Genomic DNA, 20,000 nt, shown 5'->3' with positions numbered 1-20,000 from the left:
TACTTTTAACTTATCCATTTTCTTAAAAATGCAATAATGAAATGCATTATTGTGTAAAACTTTGCTTTTGTTCAAACTGAGAATGTAAATCATGCTTTTGACAGTCATTTCACAGTTTAATATGTTACTATAAGGCATAGATTCGATTTGTGCATCTTACATTTGAGAATTAATTACTTTGGATTGATTGCCCAGTTCTGACTATATGAGGTTTTAAATGGCTTGTCTAACAATATGTCTTCTTTTTTTTCTTTTTTTTGTAAAGCAGGAATATTTATTTCTGTTTTGTATTGTTTGTATGTTTATGTACAAAAGTTATGTCTATACTATACAATGCAGTTAAAAAATGTATATAGCACATTTTAAAAATGACCAAAGTGCTGCACGAGAGTGCAAAAGAAAACCGTGATGGCACGATTATAAACAAAACAATCCTGCAAAGTCGAGATCTGTGGTGCTAAAGAAGGGGAGAGTCTCTGAGAAGATGGAGAGAAAGATTACATGCAATGATCTCTGATGGATGGATATCAATTACTACCAAACTTACCCAAGTATTTTACCAACATAACGAATTATTGTGTCATTGCATTTAATATTTTACTTTCTAAATTAGGATTAATTAACATTCGTGTTTTTAAGTGTATTTATTTTATTTAAAACAACAACAATGCACAGAGCACGTGATTACTGTGTGTAGGAAACATGAAACAGATGAATATTATGATGGAACTAATGGAAAGTGTAGGACTAACTGGACGTGGACTAAAGGATATATTAATAATACAAGAATGGAGGCGAGGAGTTGTTTTAATAATATAACTCCAGAAGATGGCAGTAGGCAGGTTTCGGCTGTCGTTAAAACCTAACGAAGGTGAAGAAGTACGAGGAATGTCTTTCCCTGCGTCCCATGTTCATACTATCCGTCCTAAACAGTATGTGAGATTAAAATAAGTGTGTCCCAAAGAATAGTATGGTTAAAAGAGTATGCCAAAAGTCCCCGGATGGTCCACTATGGACTTTTGAAGCGTCGATGATCCGTGCCGTGGCTAATATTACCCACAATCCATTGCGCTTTGACGATTCGGTTCTGCATTTTAAACACGAATAAAAAAGTTGGAAAACTACAAACATGGCGCATGTGCGCGACCGACGGGATTTGAGTTACTAATAATCTGCAATTTAACCTGTTAATTTTTTTAATGTATGTTATCTCTGTTAGGATATTTCATCTGTAACAACATTGTGAACTTTTTATAAACATCCGTTTGGCCATTAACTTTAAAATGCATAATTATGAGCAGAGTTTTCTGCATAAAGACCCACGGCTTAATTTCTCTCCAACACGGTAGGAAGTTAAATGAGATGAAATGTGGAGGACGTTTACTGTGACAACATGATTGACAGGCCAGTTTACAGCATGGTTTACACAACGACAGGTCTTTTACTGTCTATGGGTGAATGTAACTATGCGACAGAGCGTACCGACGCAACTGTATGACGTCCACGCGTCATTACGCTCGATAACGTAGTGCATCATGGCGGCGCCCCACTCCACCATGAAATTCTGGAAACCCGGTAAAAATCGCATCACATCTCACAGAGTTATGCTGACATGTTCACTTATATTTTGTCTGGTAGTAATAACTACAGAGTGAAGGCGTGCCGCAGCGGCGTGTTGTTGTTTCTCTGTTCTCAAGTGTGTGTTTGATGTATTAGTGTGTGACTGCAGTGCTGCATGACTCTAATGTAATAACACGATCACGTGCCACATGCATCACAGCAACAGAACACAGAACACAGCAAAGTGACCGCGCTGTAACGCGCTAGGATGACTCGATTCTGACTGACGCGCAGCATTCATCCACATTCATTCATTCACATGTGGGTCTGTCTGTGTGTCTGTCTCTGTGTGTGTGTGTGTGTGTGTGTGTGTGTGTGTGTGTGTGTGTGTGTGTCAGGCTCGGAGGCTCCAGGTGTGTGTGAGGAGAGGGATCTGTGCTCTGAGACCACCGGCTCCCCCATCATCTATAACCCCCACACAGCACTCTCCATCGAGAAACAGAGGCAGAGGCTGCCCGTCTTCAAGGTGTCCACACAAACACTGTTACTGGATCTATTAAGAGTTTGAAGCACTTGTACTGATATGATTTCAGCTTTCATTTTAATGTAACTTCGAGTTTTAGTAGCTCTTTTCTGTTCATGTGTTGTCATTCTTTTTCATATTATTTTTTTAAGTACTCCGTACATGCTTTTCAAGTTTTTTTTTATACATTTCTGTTTTAGTTAATGTAATTTTAATACTTTAGGTTAAACATTTATTACCCTTATTTGCCAATGCAAAATTCATAGTGTTTAGGTTTTCTTCTAAGAATTGTATTTTATTTCAGTGTTAGTTTAATTAACAGAGTTTAATTAATTAAGTGTTTCTGGTGTGTTATGAATTATTGCAAATTATGAATATTTTAAAGCAAACACCACTAATTATAATTTTATGCTGCTACCTTTATATTTTTATTAGAAGATGTAACAAAATTGATCCTTTTTTGAAAACGTACTTTACTTTATAATTTTGTTTGCATGTTTACAATACAGTTTTATTTTATAGTGAAGTTTCTGCATTTATAAATGATGTTTTTTTTAAAATCTTTTTTATTTTTTTGCATCCAGCACAGAAACAACATCCTGTATCTGGTGGAGAGTTTCCAGACTGTGGTGATTGTTGGAGAAACAGGATCTGGAAAAAGCACACAAATCCCACAGGTTTGTCCAGCGCTGGCCAATCAGACGTAAAGCTTTTCCTCAATCAGTCAATATCAACCTAAGGGGGCGGTGCACTTTTCGTTCCATTGACTTCCATTCATACGCATGCAAATGCATCAGACTGGAAACACGAGCCTGTGTAAAAAGTTTCCAAGCGTTCCAAAGTTCAAGCTTGTTGAACTCTGACCTGTGAATTCACATCACATGAAGCCATGAAACATGTGTGAGCAACGGCAGATCGATATGTCACAGCATGACCTCCTATCTGAGTTAAGACATAAACTTAAAACTGTGTGACATCATATCACGACTAGGGGTGGGAGAAAAAATAGATTCTCCGATGCATCTCGATTCTCTCTTCAAAAATTCTGAATCGGTTCGGAACATTTCAGAATCGATTCTGAGATTGTTTATTTTTCCCGCATTTGGAACGTGTGCACGCATTTTAGGGGCTAAACATCACGTTATTGGTATTGGGGTCGCTTCAACCCACGGACATGAAAAACAACCGCGGACTTGGCAACACTGGTTCAGGTGGAGCGGCATTTACTACACAGAGCTATATTTCACTATGTGGGTCGGCAGTGGCTCAGTGGTTCATGTAGGTTGTCTACAAACCGGAAGGTTGGTGGTTCAATCCCCGCTCCACCTGACCTAGTGTCGAGGTGTCCTTGAGCAAGACACCTAACCCCAGCTGCTCCTGACGAGCTGGATGACGCCTTTAATTGCTGACACCGCAGTCAGTGTATGAATGAGTGTGTGAATGGGTGAATGTGAGGCAACTTGTAAAGCGCTTTGGATGGCCATGTGGTCTGTTGAAAGCGCTATATAAATGCAGTCCATTTACCATTTACAAGCTACACAAAATCGCTTTCAGAATCGACAAACAATCGCCTGCGATTTTGAAATAGATTTTGTGTGGATTTCATCATTAATCGAATCGAATCGTGAGATACCCATAGATTCCCACCTCTAATCACGACCGTTGCAGTGTGACTTTCTTATGCTCAAAGTTAGTGATACTTTTGCCACCTATTTTCAACTTTAGTCTTAATCCTATGTAGAATGTCCTTATTAGTTTTTATCATATTTTGTCAACCTTATCTTTTTTGTTTTAGTCAACTAAAGGTCTCAGCATTTTAGTCAAATAAATCTTGCTGTATAATGAATTAAGGTCAATAAACAGATTTGCTTGACCGAAGCAGAAAAGAGAGTCTTGTAGGTCAGAAGTGTGTTGTGATGTTGTTGATGTTTGGGCAGTATCTGCTGGAGGCGGGATGGGCGGCGGACGGGAAGGTGATCGGCGTGACTCAGCCGCGGCGAGTGGCTGCCACATCTGTACGTAACTCTTCTCTTCAGTTAAATCTGAACGTGAATGTCTGCTGTCGGCTGCTCTCTGTATGTGATCGTGTGCTCACAGGTAGCCGGACGTGTGGCGGAGGAGCGGGGGGCATATCTGGGGCATGAGGTGGGCTACAGCATCCGCTTCGATGACTGCTCTGACCCGCACGCCACACGCATTAAGGTACAGGCAGAATCTGGTTTATTAGTGTTACGTCTGCTGTCCATCTTTACAGTGACTTCCTGTTCTCTCGGTCTCAGTTTCTGACAGACGGGATGTTGGTTCGGGAGATGATGTCTGACCCGCTGCTGAAGAAGTACAGGTAAAGCAGCAGTGGTGCTTTGAATATTTGACGAAAAAAACAAAAATCCACATTCGAATGCAAAAACGCTTTAAAATTGTAGGTGTGTCAGACTGCCTTATCAATGGCACACAATATAAGTGCGATGACAATGTAAATGTTGTTGCCTTTTAATGTTTTTTATTTTTATTTTTATACCCTATCCAGTTTAACCAACTGGATGCGGTGCTGCTGTGTTGTTTATTCAAAAAATTGCAGAAAAAGGGAACATCAATGCGGAGAAGATCTTGTTTACGTCAAAATTGAAACCAAGACATACACACAAAATGCATATTTATTTCATGTTCTATGGAGACATCTATTAACGTTGCACTCACATCTCGCACAAGAGAGCAGCAATTTTAGAAAGTCATGTAAAATAAATGTAAGTTCCCTTCCAAGGGAACTTTAAACTGTGTCCTCTAGCGGTCGCTATGGGAGACGTCTTCGGCGAGACAGGTGTCTAAAGCATATATCTAAACATGACAATAACATTGGTCAGAAACAGCCTATAATTTCATTACCAGCACAACCACAGTTTAAAAGGGAGCTGGAAGAACACGTCATCCTCTTCTTCGTCTTCTCTGAGCGGTAAGCTAAGCACGACTAGGAGTGCATGTTCTCTTGCAGTTTCACATGGCTCATGTGTTGTGTGTGTGGTGAAGAGCTCTCCTGGAAGTTGAATGCGCTCATTGCATTCATTGCTTATTTCTTTGTGAGAGACAAGCATGAACTGAACATGCTCGACTCACGAGAAGATGACTTGTGCTGATCATAATGCATTCACGGGCCTACTGAGAGAGGAGGTGAGTACTTCATCATTTACCAGAGTTTGTAGATATCAGATAACCATATTATACTGCACACTGAGAGCCCATTTTCTGTGCCTTTACTTTCATTCAGGGTTGTATGACTCTCTTTGCTCAAGTGTTGGCTTGTGAGCCTCTTTAATGCTTGGCCCTGAACTCTGGGGTTAGGAGCTTGGCTGTACTCCCCTCTCGCTAGCCTGAGGGCTATTTGCGAGTAGGTCACTGACGCAGAACCTGGTTCCCTAACCTTAACGCTACAACCTCCGAGGCCCTACGGGTCTCGTTCTGAGGGGCTTCTTGATTCTTAAGCTACCTTGTGTCCATTTTGCACATGTACATGAGTTTGCACATGAGTTTTCAAGTCAAGTCAAGTTGAGCTTTGTCATTCCACTACATGTGTTCCCTTCTTCTGAAGGTCTGTTCTTAGGCACTCGCTCTGAGGAGCTTTACCATGTGCATGAATGGCTTTGGGTCCTGTTGTTCTTGAGGATAAGGGTGATGTAGGAGCCTGCCCTCTTAGACTAGCTTTCTGGTTGAGTTTGGCAGTGCTCCCCTCACTACGGAAGGTTGTATATGAGCCTGCTGCTCCCAGTTTCAGCTCTGTTAATAACACTAGCCTTATGGTCGAGCTTGGAAGTGTTTTCATCACTGCAGAAGGTTAACTACGAGCCTGCTGCTCCCAGATTGAGTGTTCCTTCACTGCAACCTCAAAGACCCGCAATGTCTTTCATTGGAGCATTCTTTGGAGTGTAATACTTTGTGACATGCTTACTGATGTCCCGGCTGGGCGATTGCTTCAAGAATCTGTCCCAGCCAGGGAAAGTTACTCGTGCCTTGCCCCAAGATGATTCCTAAGTTTTGAGTCATCCACTCACCATTATGCACATTTTATACAGCTCCTCTTGCTGAGGCACTGATCAAACTCACTTCATTCTGCAGTATCGATAGATTGTTAAAGAGTCCTTTTTTGAACCTCCCTGTCACACTGCCCTTATGTTTGAACCATTGAGTCACCCCCTGTGTAGTGGGCTTGAGTACACTGAGGTATGAGTGAGACAGGTTTCCTTCTCTGTGGAGACCCTTCCTAAGTGCTTTGAGTCTGAGGAGCAGTAGCTCTTTGTGCATGAGTGGACCATTAGGTCCTGTTGTTTCTGCTGGCTCCTTCGAGCTTGGATAAACGGGACCAACGCTCCGGGAGCATAGGACTGTGTTCAGCTGTCAATCTGCTTCTCTGAGCTTGGCAGTGCTTCCCTTACTCTAGGAGAGTCTTTAATGAGCTCGCTGCTCCCAAGCAGATCATGTGAATACTCCTCTCTACCTGATAGTTAGGAATTCTGCCCCGAGGCTATTGAACGCTCGTTCTGGTCTAGATTAGTTTTTCTCTCATTACTGGGAGTCAAGTCCTCTCTTGGCAGCAACACCAGGTAGTTTAGCCACTTGCTGCTGTCCTGGCGAGTTGTCCCTTTTTTGGTTGAGCCTAGCAGTGCTCCCCTCGACCTAGAGGGGTCACCTTTGAACATGCCACTCCCATTTGAGCGTCTGAGGCCTGGAGCTCCATTTAGCAGCTCCATTGAGCATCCATTTCAGGTTGTTAGGCCTCTCTCTCTCTTAGGCTGCTATTTTGGTTGAGTTTAGCAGTGCTACCCCTCATTCTGGGAGGTCACTTGCGAATATGCAGCTCCCAAACAGTGCGCCTGAGTTTCTCTTCTATTCAGAGAGCCTCCATTTGCCTCTCTAGTGGGATGCTTTCGGTTGAGCTAGCAGTGCTTCCCTCATCTTAGAGGGTCACCTATGAGCTCTCAACCGAGCATTGAGTTCTCCTCTCATTCTGTGAGTCAAGTTCTCTGCTCCTTACAAGCAGCCATGCCAGGTTGTTAGGCCTGTCTGCCTCCCTGCCAGGCTGCTCTTATGGTTGAGCTTAGCAGTGCTCCCCTCACTCCAGAGTGTCACCTGTGAGCATGCCACTCCCTCCTGAGCGTCTGAGTCTCCCTCTCAGCCTGAGATTTGAGTTCTCTGCTCCCCAAAGCTCTGTGAGACCGCAATACCAGTTGGTTAGGCCCTGTTCTGCCTCCCTGATGGGGTGCTTTTGTGGATGGGCTTGTAGTGCTCCCTTCACACAAGAGGGTCATCTGAGAAAACTGCTTCCAAGTTGAACATCTATGCCCCCCTCTCATTCTGAGAGTTGGGTGCTTCGCTCCTTCAAGTTATGTATGAGCATGATGCTCCGGAGCTTGTTCTGTGACTACTGTTACTTAAGTTGGTGATGCTCCTTTCAGTTGGAGGCCCCACTCAACTGATGCATGCTTGGTGAAACCTTTTTAAGCAGGGTGTTTGCTACTAAGGGTCTGTTGTGTCAGTTCCTTTGAGCAAGCTCTTGAGAGAGCTGGTGGTAGCCCCTGGGTGACAGGCCAGGGTCTAGTTATAGTGCCCCTAAACGCTTGGCCATATCCCCTTAAAGGAATACATTTTTTTCTGATTCCAAGTCTTCGAGCAGTGCCCTGGGTTTAGGCTTCCTCAGTTCCATCCCTTAACAGGTATGTTAATGAGGTATCCAGCTCTGGCCTTTCGCCGAAGGTGACTGTGGCACTGACAGCCTTTACCAAGGTTTTGGGAGTTGCCCCTAGGGTGCCTTAGAGTTGGTACTTATTGCTTGCTTTTGTGCTTGACATGCACTCCCCTCAGCATGGCAGCATGAGTATACCGTTTTTCCATAGCGACCACTATTCCTTAATCCCTTCAAAGAGTTTACCCTCTGGAGTGGAGCTTTGAAGGGTGTAGGGGACCAAACAACATTTCCTTGAAGTGCCCTTCTGCGAAATCATCTCATGCCCATACAGAGGCACCTTCATCATGGAAATAATCTTTGCAAAGTATCATGGGATGCCAAAGTGTCCATCAGTTGTACCCTTCGAAATCCTTCATTCAGATGGGCCCTTTGAAGTCACCAGTTTTGAGCACTTTGGTTTAGAACGACCCTTAAATATGGTGGCCGTGATTGTTTTCACCCCAAAGTGCCCTTCAGAGGGCGATATATCCCGTTTGGAACACACCGACTGTGGTCGCACCGGTGATGACATCATAGGCTGTCGCCGGCCAATGTTTATTGTCATGTTTATATATTTGCATTAGACACCTGTCAGGGTGAAGGCGTTCCCCATAGCGACCGCTAGAGGATGCGGTGTCTCGTTCCCTTCTCAGGGAACCAGGGTTACATACATAACCTGAGATGTTCAACTTTTAAAAAAACATGTCTCAACTTTATGGTGGGTTTTTACCCATCCTACTGCATCTCATGTTTTTAAATGAAAGAGTACTCTTAGGACCTTTTTATTTAACTTTGGATACATACATGATGCTGTTTTGTTTATAATTGTTTATGCAACAAGTAATTATATGTGGTTAATAATTATTATTATTTTTTAACATTATTCCCTTTTAAAGATAGCAGTGTTATTTTATTACTTTAATAAATGTGAATTAGTAATATTTTGCTTGTGGCCTCAGGAGAGAAGCCAAAAGCTTTGTTCCCCCAACTGAAATGATGTCTTTTAAATTAAAATATAATTTGAATATTGCTAATTTCGAAGTACACAATTTGAATGTAGTTTTTCAGTAATTTTGAAAGGCCTAATGTGCACTGAGAGGTTTCCTGGTGACGGGCTGATTTCTGATCATATCATTGGTGTTGTTTTGGTGTAGTGTGATAATTCTGGATGAAGCTCATGAGCGAACACTTTACACTGACATCGCCATCGGCCTCCTGAAGAAGGTGATGCTCTATTTGCTTTCTTTCATCTGTCAGATGAGCATATGTGTGAGGTTTTTCTATCCATTGTTATCTCTGTCTTTACAGATTCAGAAGAAGCGCAGAGACCTGCGTTTGATCGTTGCTTCAGCCACTTTGGATGCCAAGGTAAATCCAACCTCTGACTAAATATACATGGGTGAAATAAAGTTACTTTGTCACAGATATATTTGTAAAAAAAAACAAAAAAAAAACACTTGTGCTTATTAAAACACGTAGAACAATAAATTATCATACTAAATTTTTGTTGATTTTAAATTATTAAAAACCTCTTGCAAATGGGTAAAACCTAGTAGCCTAGTAGTTTGAAGGATAGTGGCAATCTTTGGTAAATATTTAAAATAATAATTAATTAGTTTTTGGAGCTAAACTGAGATCCTCATCTAATGATTTCTGCTGGAAATGTGCCTGAAAAGATTTATTGCTATATGAACTATTGCTACACTAAATGATATTAGTTCAGTAATTCATGGTAAAAAAATAAGGGTCATCTATTTTTTTTGCTTAGGGAAACTTTTATCTTGATGCTCGATATTTAAATTTAACTCTAAATGTTCTAATGTCATTTGATAAAAACTAGTATTTCCTCACACTCACAATCACTATTTTAAGTACTTTTTTTTATAACCCTCATGTATTAAAGGGTTAGTTCACCCATAAATCAAAATTTTGTCATTAATAACTCCCTTTCATGTCGTTCCAAACCCGTGAGACCTCCGTTCATCTTCTGAACACAGTTTAAGATATTTTAAATTTAGTTTGAGAGCTCTGTCCCTCTATTGAAGCTGTGTGTACGGTCTACTGTCCATGTCCAGAAAGGTAAGAAAAACATCTTCAAAGTAGTCCATGTGACATCAGAGGGTCAGAGGGACACTCCCTCTGAGTTCAAACAAACCAATATCCCGGAGTAATTCATTTACTCAAACAGTAAACTGACTGAACTGCTGTGAAGAGAGATAATGACTCGTTCACGAGTCAAGAACCGTTTTTGTCAGACGCATCCGATTCGAGAACCGAGGAGCTGATGATACTGCGCACGTGTGATTCAGTGTGAAGCAGACCGACACACAGAGCGTCTGAACTGAACTGATTCTTTTGGTGATTGATTCTGAACTGATTCTGTGCTAATGTTATGAGTGCGGGTAAACCGAAGGCTTCAATCAAGGGCAATCATCGCCAATGACGGCATTACGTCGAGCGCAAAAGAACCGGTGAACCGTTTTCTTCAACCGGTTTATTGAATCAAACTGTCAGAAAGAACTACTGGTGATCCAAAAATAGGGATGGGCGTTTTCCACATATATCACATTCGAATATTTGAGCTCACAAAAAACGAATATTCGAATGTTTATTTAAATTAAGTTTAATGAGTCAGATGTTATTTTTCAGCAACATTTCTTTTCGTCATTTTCAACAAGCTTAGCTTGAATAAGCTTGAACATTACACATCGTGTTTTGTAGCTGAAAACCTTTAACAATGCGTGCAAACAAACAAAAGTACAGATTAAAAGCAAAAAAAATAAATAAAGTGAACAAAGAAAAAACGTAAAGCAGTCTGCAGCAATTAGGCTATTGTACAGAATGTAGCTTACACTTCACTTTTAAACTGTCAGCAAATCTTTTTTGCTTTTTTTCTATTGTTTCAAATGTTCTTGTTAAGAAATACGGGCATGTAAACATGATCGGGGGAAAGTCGGCTCCTTAGTCTGTTAACAATAAGGCCGACCGCGGAGAAAACACGCTCTGACGGCACAGACATTGGCGGGACTCACAAATAACGGTGTGCTAAGCGAATACGTTTTGTGAAGCGCTTCGTGGTTTCGTTTCACCACTTGAATGGGATCCTCATCTGTTGCAATACATGGCTCCAGCAAGAACTGTTCCCACTCGTCTCGGCTGGACTCTCTGTAATCATCGCTGAAGAACTGGCTCAGCCTTTTCGGACGAGTGGGCATTTCATCCTCTTCATCGTTGGTGACGGCGGCTGCATCCGCACCACTCGCATCAAGGAAAATGTTCTGATAATGTTCAAAAAAGTTTTTTTTTTCTTACTTCTCTCATGTTTTCATCGAGAAACCTGAGATGTTTGTGCCGAGGGTCTAGGGCAGACGCGAGAAGAGGAGTTTTCACTGCATTCTCCAAGTTAGCAGTGTTTATTCGTTGCTTGAGAGATGCCGCAACAATGTTCTTGAATTCGGTCACTTTCTGTGATTCTCCACGGCATATGTGAAGTACTGTAGAAGAAGCAGTTCTTAGGGGGCGTTCACATATCGCGTCTTTTGCATGCTCAAGTTCGTTATTTCCAATGTAGGCGCGCGGTATGCTCCCTCATAATGGAAGCGACGCGGTCGCGATGCGCACGCGGTGCGACGCGCTCGTTTTTTCCAGGCGCGTCCGAACAGCATCGAGTTAAAAACATCTCAACTTTCAGAATGCAGCAAGCGCACCGCAGGTCATGTGACAAGAACTAACCAATCAGCTTCATCCTTTCCCTTAACAACGTTGAAAGCTCAGTCAAGATGAAGGAACAGCTGATCATAGCTGTATATGGATTGCCATTTTAAAATAAATTTAGTAGCAGAGCTACTGAAAGCGATTTATTTTGTGTGCTGCAAATCCATTTATCCTTTGCTGAGATTTCCGTTTTCATGGAGAGAACGCGTCGCCTCAGGAGTGCTTCTGCCCGAGCGCTTTGGAAAGAAGGAGAAAGCGGCGCGCATTGCCTTTTCCACGCGTTATTAGGCGCGATATGTCAATGGCCCCTTATTCATTCATTAATTATTTTTTGCTTGCATACACCTTCAAATATTCCATGGAGAATCAAAGAAAGTGACCAAATTAGGTTTTATTGTGAACTTTTTTTTTTTTTGCGAAATTCGAATATCATTTTTATTTATCGAATAATTAGAGCAGAACGAATATTCGAATGTTCGACTATCCGTGCACACCCCTATCTTAAAACCGATGCAACCGGTTCTTGACTCGTGAACGAGTCAATGTTTTGTTCGTTATCTCTGGCTCGACTCGGTGTTCATCTTCAGTTCTCTCTTCACAGCAGTTCAGTCAGTTTACTGTTTGAGTAAATGAATTACTCCGGGATATTGGTTTGTTTGAACACAGAGGGAGTGTCAGCCACATTAAACATGTTAACAGCTTAAGTCATTTGAGGATTAATGCGTATTGGAGACATGAACCGTTTAAAACGATTCAGTTCGATTTGGTGAACTGGTTCAAGAAGATCCAGTTACATCGAGTGATTCGTTCGCGAACCGGATATCACAAACTGCATTGTTTTGAACTCTCTCACTACAGACCTGGAAGAGAAGACAATGCTGAATAAAGTTGTAGTTTTTACTATTTTTGGACCAAAATGTATTTTCGATGCTTCAAAAATTTCTAAATTTCTAATTTCGAACTGAGCCTCTGATGTCACATGGACTACTTTGATGATGTTTTTCTTACCTTTCTGGACATGGACAGTAGACCGTACACACAGCTTCAATGGAGAGACTGAGAGCTCTCGGACTAAATCTAAAATATCTTAAACTGTGTTCAGAAGATGAACGGAGGTCTTACCGGTTTGGAACAACATGAGGGTGAGTCATTAATGACATAATTTAGATTATTGGGTGAACTAACCCTTTAATAAACTTCATTACATTTCCTTTTTCTTCTGCATATTTCTACATGTTGGTCACTCAGTATCACTGTGACCACGTTGTCTGTATGTCCTCGTATAAAAAATGTAATTCAGAAATGATAAAATCATGCACATTGCAAAGAGGTGTAAGATATTTTCATTATCATCATTGTTTTATGATTTTATATACAGTACCATTTAAATGTTTGGGATCAGTAAGATTGTTAATGCTCTTTTAAAGAAGATTTTTCTCCTCATCAAGGCAGCATTTATTTGATCAAAAATCCAGATTTTTTTATTTTGTATTTTGTGAAATATTAATTTTGATATACTTTAAACTGTAATGTTATTCCTGTGATGCGCAGCTTTATTTTTAGCATCATTCCTCCAGTCTTCAGTGTCACATGATCTTCAGAAATCATAATAATATGCTGATTTATTATCAGTGCTGAAAACAGTTGTGCTATTTTGTGCTTTTTGGGACCTGTGTGATACTTTTTTCTTTTGATTCTTTGAAAAGTTAAAAACAATGTTTATTCAAAATAGAAATTTTGTGTTACAATATACACTACTATTCAGAAGTTTGGGGTCAGCTATTTTTATATATATATATATAAATATAAATTAATACTTGTATTCAGCAAGGATGTGTTAAATGGATAAAAAGTGATAGTAAAGACTTTAATTGTTAGAAAATATTTATATATTTTAAATAAACACTGATCATTTTAACTTAATATCACAGGTTCCAAAAAATATTACAACAGTTTCAGCACTGATAATAAATCAGTATTATTATTTATTCATTTTTAAATAATAATAAATAAATTAATTAATTTATTATTTAACCAATATTACGATTTCTGTAGATCAGGAATGGAGGAATGATGCTGGAAATACTTTCAAGCTTTCGATCATAGGAATAATTTTTTAAAGTATATAAAAATATTAAACCAATATTTCACAATATTACCCCCCCCCCCCCCCCGTATTTTGATGATATTTTTGATGAGGATAAGAAGCTTCTTTAAAAACATTAAAAGTCCTTCTGATCCTAAACTTCTGAACAGAAGTATATATATGATGCTGAAATTCAGCTTTTCATCACAGAAATGAATTAAATTTTGCAATATAGTAATAGTTGAAATGCTTATTTTAGATTGTAATAATATTTCAGAATAATACTATTTTTGCTGTATTTTTGATCAAATAAATGCAGCCTTGGTGAGCAGAAGAGTCTTCTTTCAAAAACATTAGAAAGTCTTGACACCACATGAGTTTTGGATGGTAGTGTGTACTATTTTTGAAGGATTTTCAAATAAAAACAACAACATATTATCCATCTGAGGGCTCATGCTAGTCAGCCGCATGATTACTGAAGATCTCAGCGGATAGCTAGCTAGACGTCATCTACATCTGATATATGAACAACATTGTCTCTCTCAGAAATTCCACGATTTCTTCAACCTCAATGAGACTGGAGACCCAAATAAAGACACCTGTGCGATCCTGACGGTGGAGGGCCGCACTTTCCCCGTGGATATTTTCTACACTGTCAGGTGAAGCTTGGTCCGTCCTGTGAGACACGAGTGTCTCTCTGAGCCACGAATGATAGTGACGGGATGTTTTCTGTCTCTAGTCCTGTGCCGGACTACGTGAAGGCTACGGTGGAAACCGTGATGAAGATCCACGAGACGGAGGAGGATGGAGATGTGCTGGCCTTTCTCACTGGTCAGGTGTGTGTGTGAGTGACGTATGTGTAGGGTTGTTCTGGAGTGGACCTGTAGCATTGATTTGAACTGTTCACGTCCTAAAAAAAGATGTCTTTTAAAAGATGTTTTTTAAGGCTCCTCTGATGTCAGCGTATATCAAAGCTTTTCTTCCCGCTCTTTCATCAGGAGGAGGTGGAGAAGGTGGTGTCTATGCTCCAGGAACAGGCCCGGACTTTGTCCCGTTACGGGATGAAGAAGCACCTGTGTGTGCTGCCCATGTACGCGGGCCTGCCCTATAACGAGCAGATGAGAGTGTTCGAGAGGATGCCCCCTACTGTCAGAAAGGTGCCAACACATCTGTGTCCCCGGAGCACAGCAGTCATCAGTAGCACCGGGATATTTGTAGCAATAGCCAACAATACACTGGATGGTTTAAAAGGTCAAAAATCATTAGGATATTAAGTAAAGATCATGTTATTTTGTTAATTTCCTACTGTAAATATATGAAAACTTCGGTTTTGATTGGTTATATACAATGCTAAAGACTTCATTTGGACAACTTCAAAGGCGATTTTCTCAATATTTTGATGTTTTTGCTCCCTCAGATTCCAGATTTTCTCACAGTTGTATCTCAGACAAATATTGTCCTCCTAACACATCAATGGAAAGCATATTTATTGAGCAATCTATGAATCTGTTCAAAAAAATGGACCCTTATGACTGGTTTTGTGGTCCAGGGTCACAAATATAGGACAGAAACAGTGAACTGAGAGGTTTAGTGTCCTGTTTGCACTCAGAGCTGCACTGAACACTGTTGACGGGCGTGTGTGTGTGTGTGTGTGTTTTAGGTGGTGGTCGCCACCAATATAGCAGAGACGTCCATCACCATTAACGGCGTGGTGTTTGTGATCGACTGTGCGTTTGTGAAGCTGAGGGCGTATAATCCACACACGGCGATCGAGTCTCTGATCGTCACGCCCATCTCTAAAGCCTCGGCCTGTCAGAGAGCCGGGAGAGCTGGGAGAAACCGCGCCGGGAAGTGTTTCCGGCTCTACACAGGTACAGTGCTCTCACATGAATAGATAATACATTCATTCAATCGGTTACATACATTATATGGAATCACATTATTTCTGAAATTAAATAAAATGTAAATCAAAAAGGGAAACTTAGTTGTTTAAAATGCAATAATAAAATGACTAAAGCTAAAACTGAAATAAAAATAAGCAAGCTAAATGTAAGTATTAAAAAAAACCCAAAATTAAAACCATTTACTTTTTCTGTTAACGTATTTATTAAATGGTAATTTCAAGTAAGTTTGATGCCGTTTGAACACTGAATTCAGTAAAGCTGTGCTACAACACTGAACTCCACTGTATCAGAGGATACTGTACTGTGTACTTTCTCTGTGAAACCATGGTGTGTGTGTCAGAGGAGGACTTTGAGAAGCTGCCCGAGTCGACGGTTCCTGAGATGCAGCGCTCGAATCTGGCTCCGGTCATCCTGCAGCTCAAAGCTCTGGGCATTGACAATGTGCTGCGGTTCAGCTTCCTGTCTGTGAGTGACCCCTGACCTCAGCTAACAGACATCAGCACGTGTGTGAAGCCGTGTTGTGCTCTGAGCATCGCTGTGTTTGTGTTGCAGCCTCCACCTGCTCAGTCCATGGTCCAGGCCCTGGAGCTGCTCTACGCTCTCGGAGGTAGAAGTCTTTCACTGGTGCAGGATCTGCATGTGTTCTCGTTAGCGCTAGGGATCGAAAAACTGTTCCAGAGAACGAGGTGTCCCATAAGATGCATGCATTTCCATTCGGTTTAATGATTCCTGCGTTCACCGTTTTCATGTTTTGTGTCTGTTCTCTGACCGTTCAGTGCATTTCCACTGCAGTAACCGTTGTTCTGCGCTGGAACTGACTTCTTTCGTATTTATTGACCAGTACGTGGAAAACTACATCAGTATGTCATCTAGAGCTGCATGATAATGACAAAAAGCGTAATTGTTGATTATTCCCTTGGAATTGTAATTGTAATTAATAATCACGATTATCACAATTTACACTGAATGATGCTTATACCCAGGGGTGCACATCATTTTTTCAGCCTGGTTCTCATAAGAGAACCTGGAGATTTGGTTTGGTCCTCACACTGCATATAGCGTGACCCTTTAAATGCAACTTTAATAATAGTTATAATATTATTACACTTTATTTATTTAGTTTTTTAAAAAATTAAATAATAGTAAATAAACTAAATAATAGTGTGTGATAATATTATTAAAAATAAAAAGCAGTCCTAGTATTAAATACAAATGCATTTAGTTTATAGTAAAAAACTTAAAAATAAAATGCTAATATTTACTACTACTTTGTTTGTTTGCCTCTTTAAGAAGAATCGCTTTATGTATTCCCCAATTTTAAGTCGCTTTGGAAAAAAGCGTCTAAAAATAAATAAACAAAAGCGTTTTCTTCATATTCAAACTTAAAATCAGCAGGCTTTTATTTTGGCGGGTTGCTGGCAAGTAAGTACACGCGCTTCCGGATTTAGCGCTGCTGCTGATTAAAGAGCGTCAGTGGATGAATGTCACAGTTTTGTATTGTGCTTTGAAACAGTAGGCATAGCCTAGATTTATGCTTTCAGGTTGAAAATAAAACTTATATAGTACAGTTTGTGATCTAAGATTGTAATTGTGCATTAGCTGTCAACCATGTCAGTATACGCAAATGCGCTGTCAGAACATATTTATATTACGCATTTTTTATTTTGGTCGCGCATGCGGACCTGCGGACCACTTATGTGCACCCCTGCTTAAACCATTGTTTGATGCAACTGCATGCAGTATTTTTATATGAAAATAGACCAGCTGAAAACACTTAAACTGAAAAACCTTTAGTGCTTTTATATAGTATTAAGCCTCAAATGTTAACTATACATCAGATTGCGTTCCTCTTTAAATTATACGAAAGTACAAATATGAATGGTATTATAATGTTATACTGAAACTAAAAACAATGTAAAAACACTTAAGATAAAACATAGAAAGAGAAATATATATCATAAGCAGACAGAATAACGTAAGCGGACTTTGAGTTAATAGTAATCGCGATCAGAAATTGGGTTGATTGTGCAGCTCTAATGTCATCACAAACAGCTGTTTTTGTCTTTAGTGAACGCAAACAGAAAACGTACATTTGCAGTGTTTTTAGATGTGCTTGCGTTCGGTGTTAATAAACGCTGCCTGTCATTAATGTTAATCAAAGAAGAAAAGAAAATCATTCACTGGTCTTGACTGAATAACTTTAATTAGTTCATCTGTATTTTATTTACGAAAAGAAAACTATGCAGCGTTTTTAAACTTTTAGTTACAGTTTCTGTAGCTGAAATTAGGTTCAGTTGTATTCGTTTATGCTATTGCTAATTGATTTGTGTGCTTTAATAATATTCGAAATGGTTATTTATTGCACGCTGCATACAGTGGTGTGACCAGTTGATTGGAAAAGTATTTTGAAAAAGCATTTAAAATTCTGAATAACTTGTAATGAATGAATATTCTCTGTATTTTGAAGTGGCCATGATAACGCTATCCTCATCAGCTCTCTCTCTGGCAGGTCTGGATCAGTTCGGCCGTCTCACTGACCCCATGGGGGTGCGGATGGCCGAGTTCCCCCTCAGCCCCATGTTTGCCAAGATGCTGCTGGAGTCAGGAAACTTCGGCTGCTCCAAGGAGATCGTCACTATAGCAGCCATGATGCAAATACAGAACATTTTTGTAGCGCCGCACAACCAGAAGAAATCAGCTGTACGTTTGTTTTTTCAGTCTGTTGTTGGTTTTCTTTATGCTTTCTTAACCATGCTGTCTTTGAACGGACTTGTGGCAGTATATCTCTGTCTGTTGTGTGCTCTGTGCTCAGGCGAGGGAGCGCAGGAAGTTTGCTGTGGCCGAGGGCGATCATCTCACCATGCTGAATGTTTATGAGGCTTTCATAAAGGTAACTGACCACGCTGTTTGACAGAAGCTTGCTTAAATTCACTTTTACCACTTAGTGTTTTGTCAATTAAAAAAATTGGGTTAGGGGTTGAATTAAATCACATCCTTTGCAGTTTTATAATTGTTAGGATGCAGTCTGGCTTGACTTGAAGCCAGCATGAATTGAAGTAGTGTGATGTTTGTTGTGTTGATGCAGCATCAGAAGAGCTCTCAGTGGTGTCAGGATCATTTCCTCCACTATAAAGGGCTCCTGCGGGCCGTGGCTGTGCGTGAGCAGCTCAGACACCTCCTCAACAAGTTCAAGGTGCCGCGGACCTCCAGTGAAGGTGCGCTCCTCTTCACCGTGTCTCAGCTGCACACAACACTTTTAGTGATGTTCTCTCAGTTTTCATCTGACCACATTATCTCATGTGTTTCACGTCCATCATATCATGAACGTGCTTCCTCCTCAAACTGGAAGGTGGTGTCCATGAATGACAGTATTGTCACGTGTTCAGTGATTTCTCCCTCTTCTGTCTGTGCTGCAGGTGATCCAGATGTGATTCTCAGATGTATTGTGTCTGGTTTTTTTGCGAATGCCGCCCGAATGCATCACTCGGGCTCCTACAGGTGGGTTCATTCCTCCTCACTTCTGGTTCCTCTTCCAGATGTAAATCTGTCTTTGCACCGTTGGGGAAAACTGCCTTTTAAAAGTAATGCATTACATTACATTTAAAGTAACTAAATGCGTTACTTAGTTATATTTCTTATATTTCTGGCTAATGTAAAAGCCCTTTCACACCAAAAGTGAAACGAATAGGCCTCAGGCTGAAGGAAATGTAGATTCTCAACTCAATATTTTCACGCTATTAGCCATGCTAGCACACCTTCAGTAGATGCATGCTGGATAAAAACATTAATGATGCATGAAGCACAACAGACAGTTATAAGTAACTGGTGGTACTTTATTTGAAAAAGATTTTTCCCTGTAAAGTAATGTGTTACTTGAAGAAGTAATCTGACTCCCCCAACACTGCTGTTTGTTTGTGGCGGATGTTGTTGATTGTCCAGGACTCTCCGTGATGACCGGGAGCTCTACATTCACCCTGATTCAGTGCTGTATGGAGAAAAGCCCCCGAAATGGTACTGATATAAACCCATAGTGAATTAATGGAGCTTGTTCCGTTGAGTTAGTTTTCACTCCTTGTTTTGGGGACGTGTCTCAGGGTGGTCTTCAACGAGGTGGTTCAGACCAGTAAGTACTACATGCGTGACGTGACGGCGGTGGAGTCGTCCTGGCTGGTGGAGCTGGCGCCGCACTTCTACAGACAGGCCAAGGTGAGACCCTCCCAAAACACACTCATATAGTGCTGACAAACCAGCAGTCCTGCCCAAGAGAAGTGTTCGTCCACAGAAATATGTGTGTGTGTTCTGTGTATACAAGTACACACACATGCATATGTATATATTTTGAAAATATTTTCTTGTCTATATTTATATTCATATAATATACAAATAAATATTTAATATATAAACAACATATTTTTCTGAAATATATACAGTACAGACCAAAAGTTTGGAAACATTACTACTTTTAATGTTTTTGAAAGAAGTTTCTTCTGCTCATCTATC

The 20,000-nt window shown here is 40.5% G+C and overlaps 1 protein-coding gene across 1 annotated transcript in view; it reads left to right on the top strand.

Moving 5' to 3' along the window:
- Nucleotides 1–1,323: 1,323 nt before the first annotated feature.
- dhx35 (DEAH-box helicase 35) overlaps nucleotides 1,324–20,000 on the top strand; it is a 27,906-nt gene continuing 9,229 nt past the window's right edge. Inside the window, exons 1-20 of the mRNA XM_059527188.1 lie at nucleotides 1,324–1,575; nucleotides 1,959–2,086; nucleotides 2,668–2,760; nucleotides 4,021–4,098; nucleotides 4,181–4,285; nucleotides 4,363–4,424; nucleotides 8,951–9,020; nucleotides 9,105–9,164; nucleotides 14,143–14,255; nucleotides 14,336–14,432; nucleotides 14,595–14,753; nucleotides 15,257–15,467; nucleotides 15,841–15,965; nucleotides 16,053–16,107; nucleotides 18,010–18,200; nucleotides 18,313–18,390; nucleotides 18,586–18,715; nucleotides 18,917–18,998; nucleotides 19,440–19,511; nucleotides 19,595–19,706. Of these exons, the coding sequence (XP_059383171.1) occupies nucleotides 1,536–1,575; nucleotides 1,959–2,086; nucleotides 2,668–2,760; nucleotides 4,021–4,098; nucleotides 4,181–4,285; nucleotides 4,363–4,424; nucleotides 8,951–9,020; nucleotides 9,105–9,164; nucleotides 14,143–14,255; nucleotides 14,336–14,432; nucleotides 14,595–14,753; nucleotides 15,257–15,467; nucleotides 15,841–15,965; nucleotides 16,053–16,107; nucleotides 18,010–18,200; nucleotides 18,313–18,390; nucleotides 18,586–18,715; nucleotides 18,917–18,998; nucleotides 19,440–19,511; nucleotides 19,595–19,706 (2,061 nt within the window). The 5' untranslated portion in view covers nucleotides 1,324–1,535. The remainder of the gene's footprint in view (nucleotides 1,576–1,958; nucleotides 2,087–2,667; nucleotides 2,761–4,020; nucleotides 4,099–4,180; nucleotides 4,286–4,362; nucleotides 4,425–8,950; nucleotides 9,021–9,104; nucleotides 9,165–14,142; nucleotides 14,256–14,335; nucleotides 14,433–14,594; nucleotides 14,754–15,256; nucleotides 15,468–15,840; nucleotides 15,966–16,052; nucleotides 16,108–18,009; nucleotides 18,201–18,312; nucleotides 18,391–18,585; nucleotides 18,716–18,916; nucleotides 18,999–19,439; nucleotides 19,512–19,594; nucleotides 19,707–20,000) is intronic.

This window comes from Carassius carassius, chromosome 37 (assembly GCF_963082965.1).
Source record: "Carassius carassius chromosome 37, fCarCar2.1, whole genome shotgun sequence".
NCBI classification, from domain to species: domain Eukaryota; kingdom Metazoa; phylum Chordata; class Actinopteri; order Cypriniformes; family Cyprinidae; genus Carassius; species Carassius carassius.
This window is presented reverse-complemented; position numbering and strand designations above follow the sequence as displayed.